General features: G+C 33.6%; 1 protein-coding gene across 2 annotated transcripts; it reads left to right on the top strand.

The window, feature by feature from the left end:
• The first annotated feature begins 5504 nt into the window (after window positions 1-5504).
• LOC142618174 (MLO-like protein 4) lies at window positions 5505-15388 on the top strand. Of its 2 annotated transcripts, XM_075791109.1 has the most exons (15): window positions 5505-5669; window positions 6244-6301; window positions 6533-6750; window positions 6829-6945; window positions 7572-7632; window positions 9020-9111; window positions 9849-9923; window positions 10554-10639; window positions 10751-10800; window positions 10902-10942; window positions 11036-11206; window positions 11303-11338; window positions 12321-12388; window positions 13685-13745; window positions 14720-15388. In XM_075791109.1, exons 1-15 carry the CDS (start codon window positions 5544-5546, stop codon window positions 15146-15148), a joined length of 1689 nt encoding a protein of 562 aa, XP_075647224.1. In that variant the 5' UTR covers window positions 5505-5543; the 3' UTR covers window positions 15149-15388. The 2 variants fall into 2 exon arrangements, with proteins under 2 accessions (XP_075647224.1, XP_075647225.1); XM_075791110.1 differs by lacking the exon at window positions 11036-11206.
• Window positions 15389-15421: the final 33 nt, after the last annotated feature.

Genomic DNA, 15421 nt, shown 5'->3' with positions numbered 1-15421 from the left:
ATGATCAATCCCCAAAGTCGTGGCTTCTTACACATACTTTGCATGGCCTAGACCTTTTCCTTGGTATCTTGTGGACTGTGGTGTGTGAATTTTTATGTCTCTCTTCATCATTTTAAAGAGCTAAGACTATTCCTTTCTCTAGATCCTCTTCTTTGATCACATCCACATCCTCTATTTCTTTGGCTCTATTTCTTTGGCTACGTGCATCGTTTTTCATTCAGTGTAAGATTATATTATAGAACTGGTTCCAAAACCTTTTGCTTTTTCTTATTGAATCATTTTTTACTGACCTGTAAAGATCCCATGATCTAATCAATGATCTTTGACTCTAAATCTTTTCACTCTTCAATTGCCACAATGACCAAATTTTGAAGCTAATGTCTGAAGGATTTTTTCTACCACCCAAGCATCATTCAAAATATCACCATATCTTTTAATTGACTTACAATGTCCAATACTCTTAAAAATATTTTTTGATTGATTTACAATGTCCAGTACTCTTAAAAATAATTTAAAATCTTTCATGTGTATAGTTTCAAAGTTGACTCTCAATGCTTGAAAGTGAACTTTTTGTTTTACATCCACATCCTCTGTTTCACTTTAGAGAGTTTTTGGAGAATCTCCCACTGCTTGCTTGAATAGAGTAGCATTTACAACTTTTTCAAAAATAGTTTTATTCAAAACCTAATAGATCAACGTAAATGTTTGTTCATATTTCTCTTCCAAGCCTTTTGCAATTGTTTCATATTTAGAGTCAAAGATGCTGCATCTTATGACTCGACATAAGCAAGAGACAAAGCTATGTTTGTGAGCGGGGGCCATCACAACCCCTCCCCCCCCCCCCCCCCCCAACAAAAAAAACAAAACAAAAATAATAATAATAATTGTATAAAGTAGGGGAAAATTGAGACCCAATTCATTTTTGTCAAAGCTGGCCCCCCTAAGAAAAAAGTTCCACCCACCCCCCCCAAAAAAAGTTGTCCACGTTAGTGTCCCCTTCAAGTTTAATTTAGGACCTTGAAGCTTCATGTTTTAGTATTTTCACTCTTTTAACTATTAGCTTGTCTTTACCTTTATCTTTTACTATTGAAACCCCTTATATATCAGACCATTGTTTCACGCATACAATTTCCAAGCTATTGAAACTCGCTCCCCCCATCCCCATCTTTTTAAGCTTCCATCTGGTGCTCTATTCTCTCATTATCACTTAGCATTAAAGTCCTCCATCTTCCTTAACAAAGAGTCTTGAGCTTATTCGAAGCTTATAGTAAAAATGGCTTTAAAACTTGATGGCTACTAAATTCTTCTTTCTCCCTTTTTCATTTCTATTTATTTATCTTATGGTTTATGATTTTTTTCCTTTAATTTATCAAACCAATTAATAGGCTTTATTCAATTTTTTTTTTTTTAATCTAGAACTTCATATTGGCTTGTATTAATTTTGTTATATTTAATTTATGTTAATATTATGTCTTCTTGTAGATGTAGTCTAAAACTCTAGATTTCTTATATTCTTATATTTAACTTCTTGAATGTTTATGGTTGTTCAAAGCTATAAAAGGACTTATGACTGTTCAAAGGTATAAAAAAAACATAGGGAGATAGTGACCTTAAAGATGCTCAATTGGTAGTTTACTTCTTCTTTTTTAATGTAGTTTAGTTTTGTTAGTATTTTGAGTTCTTATAAGAATTACATTGATTAAACTAATGTACGAAGGCGTATACATAAATTGCGAATCAAGAGGAGAACTTATTCTCACCCCCTCCCCCCAAACAAAAAATCATATTTCCAACTTTCATCTTGATTTAGAAAGGAGGAAAGCATTTGAATGTGTACTGCACCATACAACTTGAACTCTCTTTTTTTTCGATACATTGACCCTTAAGAGTAGGAGGGTCTGAACTCATGAATGTCTTAATTTGAAACATGTGAAGATTTTACTTGAGGTACAAGTCTCTTGACATACAACCTAGATTTTTAAGAAAAAAAAATTCGATAGTTACAATAAGGAATGAGATATGAACTCTTGACATCTTTGTTGAAACTTGAAAATACTTCCTATTAAATTATGTAACTTAACAAGTTTATTACTTCATACAAAACTCATTTTTTGTTGTTCATTTATTTCATTTCATAATCTAAATCAAGTAATTCTTAAGTACTCTTTAAGCACGAAAAATGGTGGGGTCTACTAATCTATATCTATATCTATATATTACTAAAAGTTAAAGCGTAGCATTTAATAATACTATGCTCACATTGAGCCACATCAATAACCACGTCGTCATTTTTTGTTTCCAATTTTTTATTTATATTTTTTTAAACATTTTCTCATTTAAGGTGACTTAAAAACTCCATTATTTAAAAATTAAAATATCTTTTAACCATTATTTTTATTATTAATTTTCCAAAACTCTCCCTCCCTTTTACCTCTTCATCTCTTCACTATTTTCTACCTTAATATCATTCTTTCTCTAACTTTTTATCTTCCTTTATTGTGATTCCCCCTATTTGTATATACTTTCAGTCTTAAAAAAACACTCATCTACAAGTGGTTAAATGTTCATCTACTCTCCCTCCCTTTTACCTCTTTATCTTCAACTAAAATAATTGTGTATACTTTTAGTCTTAAAAATACACACATCTATAAGTGGTTAAACATTCATCTTGGGTAATTTTAACTTTTCATATAATTTTACCTTTACATATACATCTATTTTAATTTAGATTTTTTTTTCAATAAAAAATTTTAATTTAGATATTTATAAGTAAACAATGAAATAATGATTCATGAATAAACAAAAAAAAATTATCTATACATATTTATCTTGTGCAGTTGTAACTTTACATATAATTTTGCATTTATGTATTCACCTACTTTAATTTAGATATTCATAACTTAATAATGAAATCTATAAAAAAATGTAATTAAAACAATCATATTTCTACAATTCAAAATATTACAATTTCTTTTTCAAAAAAAAAAGGCCTTTTATATTTCCTTGGAATTATTTTTAAAATTTTTTATAAAACCTTTGACATACCACTAACCTAACCACTTCATACATTAAAAAAATTTAAGACTCATTATTACTTCTGTTAATATATTATGGATATCTTAATTGATTGAAACCAAACTAGAGAAATGACTTTCATATTTCCTTGAAAATTTAGAAGAAAAAAAAACCCCTTTGACATACCACTAATGTAACTATTTAAGCCATCCATGATATCTACTTCTTATTGATAACCATAAAATTTACAACTAGTAAGAAAACATACAAAGTAATAAAGAATAAATGAAGGAAGAAAAAAAATGAAATTAAATGTCAATTAATAAACATTATTTGGAAAATAAAAGAATGGTCAAGAGGAGTAAGAAATAAAATAGAGATGGCTATAAATTTAAACTTAAAACTAATTAAACTTTAACTAGGAAAATTATATATATAATCATAATCTTCATACACCAAGACTTAAAAAAAATTTAATGAATAGTTCTACCTCTTATTTAATGTCTATATTATGCAAATTATCAACCAATAAATATATGATAATGGTAACAAATGTTATAGACAAGATTATGAAAAATATGATTAAACTATTTTAAAAAAACTCTTTATAAAGTCTAGGGACTAAAAAACTATCACATGCAACACGCAGGTTTGTGACTAGTTAAATTCATAATGAGCCCACTACGAATGTGAGAGGATGGAGTACAATTTTCCTGTACTCCAAAAATACTTAAGAAATTCTCATCTAAGGCTCCGTTTGTTTCAGGTGTAAATGAAATCAGGAAAATATTTTACACCATCACGTGTGTTTGGATGCACAAGTAAAATATGGTCAACTTAAAAATGAGTTCATTTGACTGTAAATACAGCCCCTTCACCCGTAAAACCATTTACAGACCTATTTTACCTTCAAAACCCATTTTTCGAAGTCTCACACCAGAAGAAAGAGAGAGAGAGCTAGAGGGAAAGTCACAAACTCCGCCACCCACCCCCGAATCCGGTCAGATCACGCCGCCCCATTCCCCTCCACGCATCACTCACAAGTCATGCCAAGCCCAAGCCAAAGCACGGAGAGATTGGCCGCCAATGAAGCCTAGATCGTCATCCTCAACCCACGGCCCCGCCGTCATGCATGCAACCATGATTTAGGTCAGATCGTCTACTCACGATCTCGTTGCCACCACCCATGACCAATCTCGTCATCTTTTTCTCTCGATCTCGCCGCCGCCACCTCTAGATTAACCCACCCATGACCAATCGCCTCTATCTCTTCCTCGATCTACCTCTCTTTTTCCCTCAATCACTCACTCTTTCTTCCTCTCTCTCTCTCAATTTGATCGAGGATGCAGTATTTGATAAATGGTTTTTTGTTTAGAGTTTTTTTTTTTTAAGTTTATATATTGAAATTTTTTATTATAAAATTTGTTTGGAAGCTGAGAAAATTTAAAAAACTTGTAGAAAATTAGCATTTCAAAAATGAAACTAAACACCTGAAAATATTTTCCAAAGCAATTTTCAAAATGCAACCAAACAATTGAAAATATTTTATTTTTCCAAAAATATTTTTACCTAAAATTATTTTACAGTAAAATACCTAAATCAAGTTTGCCTCTCAAGTCTCAACAACAAATAGGATCAAATCTAACGCTCAAGTGAGTTGTCCGATCGAATCAGTATAGTGAATGACTCAATCTTTGACTTGGAAAAAAACGAATCAACTTCTGCGAGGACCTTTGGAAATCGCTTTTGGACACAACGGCGAACTTTGTCGTCGCCTATAAAGTCCAACATGGTAATATATGCTCCATTAACATTTTACACGTAAAATTTGTCCAGCTTTCAGCAACTTCACACGAAACAATGTTAGGATCATAATTATTTATACAAATTTCGCTACGGCTCGCTATTCGAGTTGTGACTGAGAGAAGTATGGAATTACCACTTTTTTTTTCATTACTTACAATTTGTCACGCAATGAGTCGAGGCAAAAGTAGTGACTTTGCTGTGGTCTTAGCATTTTTCATTTCACACTCACCAGTGGCATGAACTAGATACCAGTAGAAATCAGCCACGTCACTCTCCAACGTAGTGGGACTGTTTGGTCGTTTGCATGTGAAGCCTAGTTTTTTTTGTTACAAGGATACTTCTCCCATGTGGGTTTGGTTGGAAACTTGGAATGGATTTGGAAAGAGAGTCAGAGTGGACAGCAATTTTAATGCAATGGAAAGTGGGTTTACTTAGAAAATCCCAAACAAATAACAATAAACTATAAATATGCACATGTTCCAGTGCAAACCAACCACATAAACCTTCACCTAATGATGCTAAAAAAGACTACAAAAGGATCTCTCACGTTTGCAAATTCAAACTTCTCCATTTCCTGGATATTTCACTTTCACTTTCACTAACTTTTCTCACTTGGGTCTCCATATTTTTGGAAATATATTCTATTTTTCTCTATAAAGTGCTTTTATAGAGTTGCATTGAGAGTTCATGGGCTTCTGTTGTTGTTATTCCTAGTGTGGGAAATGGCGGAAGTGTTTAGACAAGGGAGGTCTCTGGCAGAGACTCCAACATATTTGGTTGCTACAGTGGTGACAGTTATGGTCTTTGTGTGCTTGTTAGTGGAGAGATCAATCTACAGATTTGGAAAGGTAAAGCAATATTGAAGGTTCTCGATATTGTTCTATTGCTCTGTTTGGTTGCTCAAAAAAATGTGGGAAAATGAGAGGTTTTGAATCTTTGGATTTTTCATGTGGGACCCACTTTAGTGCTTAGTTAATTGTGTTTGGAGATGTTAGGGAAGTATCAGTTTTTTGTGATTATGCTGTGTTTGATTGCTGATATATTGTGTAAAGATGAAACGTTAAGGTAGTGTGTAAATTGAAGATTGAGTTTTTTTATTCCTTTGGAACCAGCATAACTATTTAGCTTGATTTAAGTGACACCAATGGTTAGCAGAGTAACAATCTTGTGATAATGTTGTGCTTGGTCAGTGCAAAATTATGAGAAATAGATAAAGATCTCACATAATATATAGGAGAAATAAAACTAGTGGGCTTTTTCTTTTTAAGTTTGGGAGAATAAACCATAATGCTGAACTTTTGCCCTGATGTTTGGGATATGAAATAGATTATTTGGCTCATTGGGGTAAACATGAATTAGCTAGTGAAATGATCTTTTTTCAAGTTGAAAAAGAAATCAAAATCTCATGTTTTCTGTGTACAGTGGTTGAAGAACACTAGGAGGAAGGCTCTTTATGTTTCTTTGGAGAAGATTAAGGAAGGTGAGTAATTTATCAATGCCAGCTCTCACTTATGTTGATTGTGGCAAGATACCTGATATGGGTTCTGGGTTTCAAGCTTTGATTTTTGCATTTGTTGTTGATTGTGTCTGCCTCTGATGTAGTTTGTTTTTGTTTGAGTGAGACTCGATCTCTGAGAGTTGAGACTATCAAATCATTCTTTATGTGGGAATTTGGTTTGATTGTAGTTGACATTGTTTTCCTTCTTGTTAGAGATGATGCTGCTTGGGCTTCTATCTTTGTTGTTGGCACAATCTGCAAGGTGGATCTCTGAGATTTGCGTAAATTCATCTCTTTTCAGCAGTAGGTTCTATCTTTGTTCCGAGGAAGATTACAGCATGAAGGAGAACATTATGATTAAAAGTTCTTTCTCTTCTACCAATGTTACTGATATTCCTCCAAAAGGTCTTTCAACAAATCAATGTGGGGAGGTAAATTAACTCTCAATATTTGCAAAAGTTAGGATTTGTGGGTGAATTGACCTTACTGATGCCAATAATTGATTGCAGGGTCGTGAACCATTTGTGTCATACGAGGGTCTTGAGCAGCTTCACCGATTCTTATTTGTTCTTGGGATCACACATGTTCTGTATAGTTGTGTGGCAGTTGGTCTAGCTATGAGCAAGGTGCATCATTCTTTATTTATATGACCCCATCTGAGCATGTTCACATTGAGAGCTTCTTGCTCTTTTAAGGGGCTGCTTGGATATTACATGAAAACAAATCAATCTGTATTGTGTTTCTATAACATTGAGGGGGTCATTCAAGCTTATCAAAGATGAATTCATTCACATTTTGGAGCTTACGTGTGGTTCTTTCTCCTTTGAAGGGGTGCTTGGATATTGCATGAAAACAGTTTGATCTATTGTTTTACTGTAATATTTGAAAGGCATCAATTCATCCTTTGAAATGGGGTTTTTCAAAATCATCAAAAATTAAGCCATTTAACGATTATACAAAAAATACAAGGATGGATCATTACCAAGATATGAGATTGAAACTCAATGTTTTCTCTGAAACATGATATGGTCTAATCAGTGTGATAAGATAGACTCACTAGCTTTATGGAGATCCCAACCCCCTTGGGGTTTGACACCCATATATTTTTCTTCATGTTGCGTCTATGTTAGGTACACATATACTGATTCGAATGCCTCTTCGAATACAATTATATGATTTCATTTTATGTGATGTTCTTTGCCCCTAAATTACCTGGGAGGTTTATTCACTTCTTAATTGCTTGGCTTTGTAGATTTACAGTTGGAGGAAATGGGAAATTCAGGCTAGCTTACTGGCTGAAGAGAATTTGAGAGGTACTCAACAAAATTGAACATTGGAATGATTAGTTGACTAGTCTTTGTTCTACCCTTTAGTTGTGTGACATTTGAATTCCTTAAATATTATCTTCTTCTTCTTCTTTTTTTTGAGGATCCTTAAATATTATCATTATTCCTCTGTTTGCTTACTAATAAAAAGCTGTGAGGTGTTTACCTGCCTATAAGCCCCAGAACCATTCAGCCCATCTTGTCCTACTTTTCCAAAGTTTGCTGAGATTAGATGATTTTCCACTTGAGCCAATCAAAGTTGCATTTTGTTGTGCCAAGAGTCTTATTGTTCAACTGGCACCTCCTAGTGTTTCCAATAGAAATGTCTATGGTTAAAAACCCCCCCCCCCCCCCCCCCCCCCCCCCCATTGCAACTATTGAATTATGAAAACAAAACAAAAAAAACCTTTCATTTTGTTCCTAAGTAAGAGCAGTAATCCTGCATTACTAAGAAGAGATTAATGAATTTACAGTTGGAGCCTTATATACAAACACTAGTGTTAGGGACTTAGTGACTTATCCCAAATGGGGTTTCTACGCACAGGGGACTTTCACCCAATTAAGGGCCTTGTTCCAGTGGAGGTTCGGCCCAAGTGGAGGGCCTTGGCTGAGGTGGTCCTCCCATAGAGAGAATAATAGTGTGGTAATTACTTTGAGGCTGAAAGAGGACCCAGTGAGACATACGCATAGGTTATGTGAGTTGGTTGTAATACTAATCACAAATTTGTTTCAGATTTGAGACTAAGATGAAATCAGAGAAAGTCTAATTAGTAAGATGGGATTTGAAGACCCCATAGGCAAAGCATGTAAAAAACTAAGACCATGTGGTTTTAGAATATTGGCTATCTGTTTTTTAGAACTTGATGTAAGCTTTCTGATTAAACAAGAAAAATGAATTACATAAAGAAAGATTTTAGCAAGGTGCAAACTGTTCCTTTATCTCAGAGATCACACTGTAAGATAAAGTAGACCACAAGTAGAAAAAGAATGAATAAAAATTATTTTTTAACTTAGGTTGTGCTGATGCTTTTTTTGTGGCCACTACACACTACAGTTAGTTTCCCAAAATGTAGACTGGCTAAACTAGTTAGTTTTCCTTTAGAATTGATTGCTGCAAGTATGAGATGTAACCTTCAGAGGCATCTGCTGCCTCTAGGTGTGAGACATTAATTCATGTGCAATGGGTGGTCAGAGGTGCGCAGCAACCCTTTTAAGTATTTCTGCTTCTTTCAATTGATAGGTATTTGAAATGTGATATCTAGATTTATCTTCCCAAAATTTGATAGAGATGCAATTTTGTATTTTAATTCTGATTATCTTTATATGTCCTAGTTTTCTACAATATTAGTTCTATAATCTTGGATCTGTTTTATAGCAAAGAAACCCAAGGTGATGAGGCGACAGTCCACCTTTGTTTTCCATCACACTTCTCATCCTTGGAGCAGGAGTCGGGTTCTCATTTGGATGGTGATTTTTCATCCTTATTATGAATATTTAAATTAAGATAAAAATGGATGTACTTGTTTGAAATTGTTTAGGTAAATGAGCTTAAACTCTACCTTGGCTGCCAAAAAAATTTTAAATGAACAATAAAATAAGCAGAAAAAAGGAGGGTAATTAGCTTAATATAATGCATATTGCATTCCCGCGCTTTGGAATATAAGATTGTTATGTTTCGTGTAGTGGAATTTACTTAAAGGCTTATAGATTATATGTCTTCTGAGAGGGTTTGATTTTCAAGTAAATTATCAGAAGAAATTTTGATTTTCAAGTAAAAGTTTCCAGCTTATGTTCCCATTCTCACATCATCTTCTCTTATATGTTGACTACTCAAGATATTTCAATTAGAATCATGCATATCTGTGATGATCTACATAACAGCTGTGGACGCCACATTCTTAATTAAATTACTGTACAAGGTTGATGCAACTTATGTTAAATGGAACTCGCTATGCCATGTTCTTTTACAAATGCATCTCCATCCATTAAGCTTTTCCAATGGTAATCATCAAAACATTTGTGACAGTCACTTAAATATGTTTTTTTTATAAATAATACTCTGCCAACTTAGTGTCTGGCTTTCAATTGTTTTTCATTCCTTTTTTTTTTAACAAAGTAATGTAGCATCTAGTTTTCCCAATCTATCTCTCTTTATCTTTCTAAATTCCTGTAAGGTAAAGTTGATTTGTGGGCTAATGGTGCAGCTCTGCTTTCTACATCAATTCAGGAGTTCAATAAAGAAACCAGATTACTTGGCACTGCGTTTCGGTTTTGTCACTGTGGGTACTTAACTTCTTATTAATACCGCTTTTTGAAATTTCAAAATGAATCACAATTTGATCATGATTTAATTTACCGAAAATCTTGCTAGAGACATGTTAGTCAATATTGGTTAAGGCAAACGAATGCCAAGATTAGCAATGCTGGTCTATGATCTAGTATAATATGTCTGCCTGACTATTTTTGGATTAGCAAAAAATATAATTCATTAATAAATAAATAAATAAAAGTATAATAGACGTACCAAAAAGATGAAAAGCACACTAGATTGTTTTAGTTTTTCCATTTTAATATTTATTAATAATAAGTAGTTTCATACTCATATTAATATATCAACTTTTTTTTTTTTCTTCCTTTTGCTAATTTTCTTTCATATAGCATTTTAAACCTTTACCTTCTAGGTGAACATAGATATTAGAAGTTGCACAATTATTTGACATTTTTAGGTCACATAAAGTCACGATCAGATTTCTCAAAAAAAAAAAAAAAAAAAAAAGTCACGATCAGAACTGTAACATCATTGCATGACAGTGGTCTCTCCTCATCATTGAATATCATTTACCCTGAACAGTAAATACCATATTATATTTGTACTGATTTTTTTTTTTGCATGCTTATTTACTATCCAGAAACACAAACTTCCACATTCTTATGATTTCCATAAATATATGGTTCGGAGCATGGAAGATGAATTTCAAGGCATTCTGGGGATTAGGTATGCAGTTTTCAAAAATAAATAATTTTTTTTCAGGCAACTCCAATTTAATTGATAGTAAATCATATCTTAATGTTAAACTTAGAACTGAGTTACCTTTTAACTTTGCAGCTGGCCACTTTGGGTATATGCCATAGTATGCATCTTCATAAATATTCACGGTAACCTGTCATATCTTCAAAATACAAATGCAGAGAACCTTTTTTTTTTTTTTTTTTGGCTTTAATTCATGAAATATTTAGTAGTTACCGTATTGCTGCAGGTCTGAATATATATTTCTGGCTTTCTTTCATCCCTGCCATTGTAAGTATACATTCACTCATCATGTCAGTATAAGGAATCTATATTCTTCTCAAATTAACATCTCTTGCTCAATTGTTTCGCATTTCAAAAAAGCTTGTCATGCTGGTTGGAACAAAACTTCAACATGTTGTCTCCTCTTTAGCACTTGAAATTGGGGAACAAACAGGTCCATCTTTTGGGGGTCAAGTAAAGCCACGTGACGATCTATTTTGGTTTGGGAAACCAGAGATATTATTATGGTTGATACAATTCATCATATTTCAGGTGGTGATGTGTAATTCATATCTTGTGTCTGATTTATGATTTATATTGTAATTTCTTCATTTGATTTAATGCTTAGCTTCTTTCTTGTGCATGAAGAATGCCTTTGAGATGGCAACATTTATCTGGTCCTTGGTAAGATTAGACTCTCTCTCTCTCTCTCTCTCTCTCTCTCTCTCTCTATATATATATATATATATATAGTGTGTGTGCGTGGCTGTGGCTGTGGCTTGTGTTTGTCTGCCTGTGTACATGCTTGAAAGAAGGTATAAATTTATAGAATGCAATTCTAAAGAAAGTTTTTCATTGTGGAATTCAAACTAGAGGAGAATGGTGCGGGAGACGCAGGAAAATTATTATTTAGTATTACTTATGTTTGCAAGTCAATTGAATTTTTATGTTTTAGGTCCTAGTAGTTAATTAGGCTATTAGTATTTTAATTTGGAAGCAAGGTTATTTTTGTAATAAGGCAACTAGGGTTTCCTAGCCAATTAAAACTCGGGTTAGGCAATCCTTTATAAGCAACCTATTGTACTCCTTGAGGAGATAGTTAATATTTTGATGAATGAAAAAATTGCCATTCAGTTTCTTTTAGTCTTGTGCTAACTCCAAGTCCACCCTAGGTGCTGACTCGTAGTGGTTTCCCTTCTTGGTGCTGACTCCAAGCAAGGCCTAAGTGCTAACTCCTAGGTCATATTCATTTATTTTATTGTTGTTTCAATTTTTTTCTAGTTGTCCTGCGTCATAATGCCCACATGATCTTGATTGCAGGAAAAGGTAGCAATTAGTGGCTTCATTGTCCTGTTTCTAAAGTATCTTAGGAATGAAACAAACAAGGATAGAGGCTGCATATTTGTTATTCAGAATTACATGTCATGATTAATTTAAATCTATGGGATGCAGGTTCATAATATACCAAAAATTCAAACAACTTCTTTGAGTAGTCCTTTGAAACTCTGGAGAATTTAAAACTAACAAATCTGTTTCCTTATTAATTGCAGTAATGATTAGTGCATTAGATAATTATCCGATTGCTACTTCTTTGTGCTTCTTTTCAATCATATAAAATGAAGTTATAATGGTCTTTCCTTTCCTTTCTTTTTTATCTTTTATTTAGTGGGGCTTCAAACAGAGATCATGCTTCATGAAAAACCGTTGGATGATAGTCATTCGGCTGGCTTCTGGGTATTTACTTTCTTAATGTGCAGTTCTATTGAAGATGTGTAAATTCCTTGTCATGACACTGATCTTGTAATGCATATTAATTTGGTGTCTAGCTGCCTGTATCATGCTCTAATGCATATAATTTTTTTGTAACACTCACCCATCAAAACCTAATACCAGGTTGAAAGACGAATATGGCATAGGAATGGATTTGAATGCAATCTTTAGGGCCCGTTTGGTTGGAGGGATGATAAAGTGGGAGGATAAAAAATGGTGGGAGGATGGAAAAGTGAAAAGATTTAATTTATCTCATTTTTGTCTGGTTGGGAGTGGAAAAGTGAAGGGATGGAAAAAGTGAATTTGTATAAATTTACTCATACATCCTTGTTAAAAAATGATGGCCAATTAAAACAAAAAAGTGACAAATAACCACACAAAAAAAAAGTAATCACATAATTTATTAAAAAATAAAAATCATGTTCCAAAAAAAATCATGTCTAGTTAAACAAAAAAAAAAAGAACTTGACATGAGTATTTTTGTCCATTAAGTAGTCCCATTTTTTCCCTTCAGTTTTCTCTCCATTTTGGAGAGAAAACTTTTTGGTGAGCTCGGGAGAAAACAGTTGGGCCCCACAATTTATTTTTCTTCCTTCCCATCCAACCAAACACACTCAAAAAAGTTTTCCTTCCCATTTTCTCTCTAAAGTTTTTTATCCACCCTGTTTCACCTCCAAACAAACATACCCTTAGGCTTAGAGCTGGAAAAGGGGGAAGGGGGGGCAGCGGCCGGGGTGGGGGTGTGGAGGTTGTACTTAAGTTATTAGTTTGGGTAAATTGCAAATTACACCCCTAAAGTTTGGGGGTGATTGGATTTTTCATCCGGAAATTTTAGAATTTAGATTTTATCCCTTAAAATTTTGGATGTTTGAATTTTACACCCTGACATTTTAGAACTTGGATTTTACCCCTAAAGTTTAGGGTTATTTGGATTTTACACCCCCAAATTCTAAAACTTTAGGGTGTAAAATCCAAACACCCTAAAACTTTAGGAGTAAAATCCAAACGCTTCTAAAATATAAGGGGTAAAATCTAAATTCTGATATGTGTGTAAAATCCAAACATCACCAAACTTCATGGGGCAAAATCCATATTCTGAAACTTCTTTGTGTAAGATCCAATCACCCCCAAACTTTAAGGGTGTAATTTGCAATTTACCCTATTAGTTTCATTAACTTATGATCAAACTTCAAATTGATTTCTTATGACTTTGTTATGTGTTCGTATGCATCTTATGATTGTCCTTTTTGGTAACTGCAGTCTTCTTGTCCAGTTCTGGTGTAGCTACAGTACGGTGCCTCTCAATGTAATTGTCACCCAGGTTTGCGTTCTCTTTTAACTGATCAAATTTTAATTCTTAAATATGCTGGCATCATCACGTATTTCAAGTTGGTAGTTAGGCATATAGTCTTTGCTCCATAGATGAAATAACCATATATCTCAATTAAGGCAGTTGTGAGAACCTATCAAAAAAAAAGGCAGAGGTAAGAAGAATTCCTAAATTTCCAAGTCTTACAGCAGATTCCAAGCAGTCATAACTTTTAATCCCATTAGAGTTACAAAACCTACAGCCTGAAGCTCTCAACAACTACTCTGACATTTGGGCCTCAAAATCTATTATCATCATTAAAACTCAACAATTTGTTTTTCCTATCTTTCTGGTATGCCAGATAGTCCTTAACCCTTTCTATCACACTGGTATATTTGTGGTGAATATGTCTCTCTTTCATGATATTTTCGCAAATAAAAGAAGTAATTACATTATTCTTTAATTTAAAAATTGTACTAACTTCCTTTGAACATGATTTATATTCAATCACCATGTATAATGCATTTGATTGGATGGTTGGTGTCAACAGTTAAATTGAGAACCCTTGGCCAACAATGATTCGTTCAAGTCATTTTTTCACCAGTTTTCTCACCTGCGCCATCATCTCTTGTATCATTATGTGCACTTTCACACACTTGATATTAAGGAGTATGTTATCTGCAAGTCAATCTTGCCCTTACGACCTTCATTCATCAACTTGACTTCTATAATATAGGCATATAGCCTTATTCTGCATGAATTCTATAATAGCCTTATTCTGCATGACTTTAATAAAATGTCTTGTGCAGGACTAGTATTGGTTCCCCTGACTTGAAAGAACTACCAAAGATTTCTTCTCTTTTAAATAGGGATATATATTATATCATAGTAATTTAGCTCATAGACATAATGAAATACATATATTAGATGACATGTTTTTGCATCAAATGATATACGTATAATGCTATTATCCTTAATGACTACAGATGGGATCTCGGTTTAAGAAAGCCCTGGTTTCCGAAAGTGTCAGAGAGTCACTCCATAGTTGGTGTAAAAGAGTGAAGGAAAGGTCTAAATTACGCGATTCTTTGCACTCACATACTACAAGATCAGTATGTTCGCTTGATACAACAATTGATGAGAGAGATGAAATAACAGTTGCATCTGGTACTTTATCTCGAAGCTCTTCCATTGGCTCACTCAATCATGGAACTGTGGCATCAGATGAACTTGTCAAACCCGTGCTTGAGACTTCTGACATACCTGGAGAAATCTCATTACGGGTGGAAGAGTTTTTATCAGACTCTATAAGGCTAAGTGAATCACACCCTCCCACCTATGATGAAGAAGACAATGCAAAAAGTGGAGAGGAAAGTAAGGTGGATACTCTTTTTGAGTTGTTTCAGAAGACATGAAGGTGTTCATCCACCTAGAGTTAAATCACTCTTTGACTGCATTATAGTTCAAGCTATCATTCTGAGCCAGAAAAATGGAAGTTAATCTGATTAGTGTTGACCAGAGTAAGGGAATGTTTGGAAAGGAGGGAGAGGAGAATAGAGGGAAAGGTAACGGGAATATACTAAAATGTAACAAAGAAGACATACATCCATTTGTCTGATGCATATATACAATTGCAATATGAGCCATTTTTTCTCTATTTTCATTGCAAATTCAGTTTTTGTAGATTT

The sequence above is a fragment of the Castanea sativa genome, chromosome 1 (genome assembly GCF_040712315.1).
Source record: "Castanea sativa cultivar Marrone di Chiusa Pesio chromosome 1, ASM4071231v1".
Classification (NCBI taxonomy): Eukaryota; Viridiplantae; Streptophyta; class Magnoliopsida; order Fagales; family Fagaceae; genus Castanea; species Castanea sativa.
Note: the sequence above shows the minus strand (reverse complement) of the source record. Positions and strands in the feature narration are given on the sequence as shown.

Coding starts and splice junctions, on each gene's coding strand:
- LOC142618174 (XM_075791109.1), top strand. CDS start 5,544: ATGGCGGAAGTGTTTAGACAAGGGAGGTCTCTGGCAGAGACTCCAACA. Junction 6,302..6,532: donor TTTGGAGAAGATTAAGGAAG/GTGAGTAATTTA, acceptor CCTTCTTGTTAG/AGATGATGCTGCTTGGGCTT. Junction 12,389..13,684: donor GTCATTCGGCTGGCTTCTGG/GTATTTACTTTC, acceptor TGGTAACTGCAG/TCTTCTTGTCCAGTTCTGGT.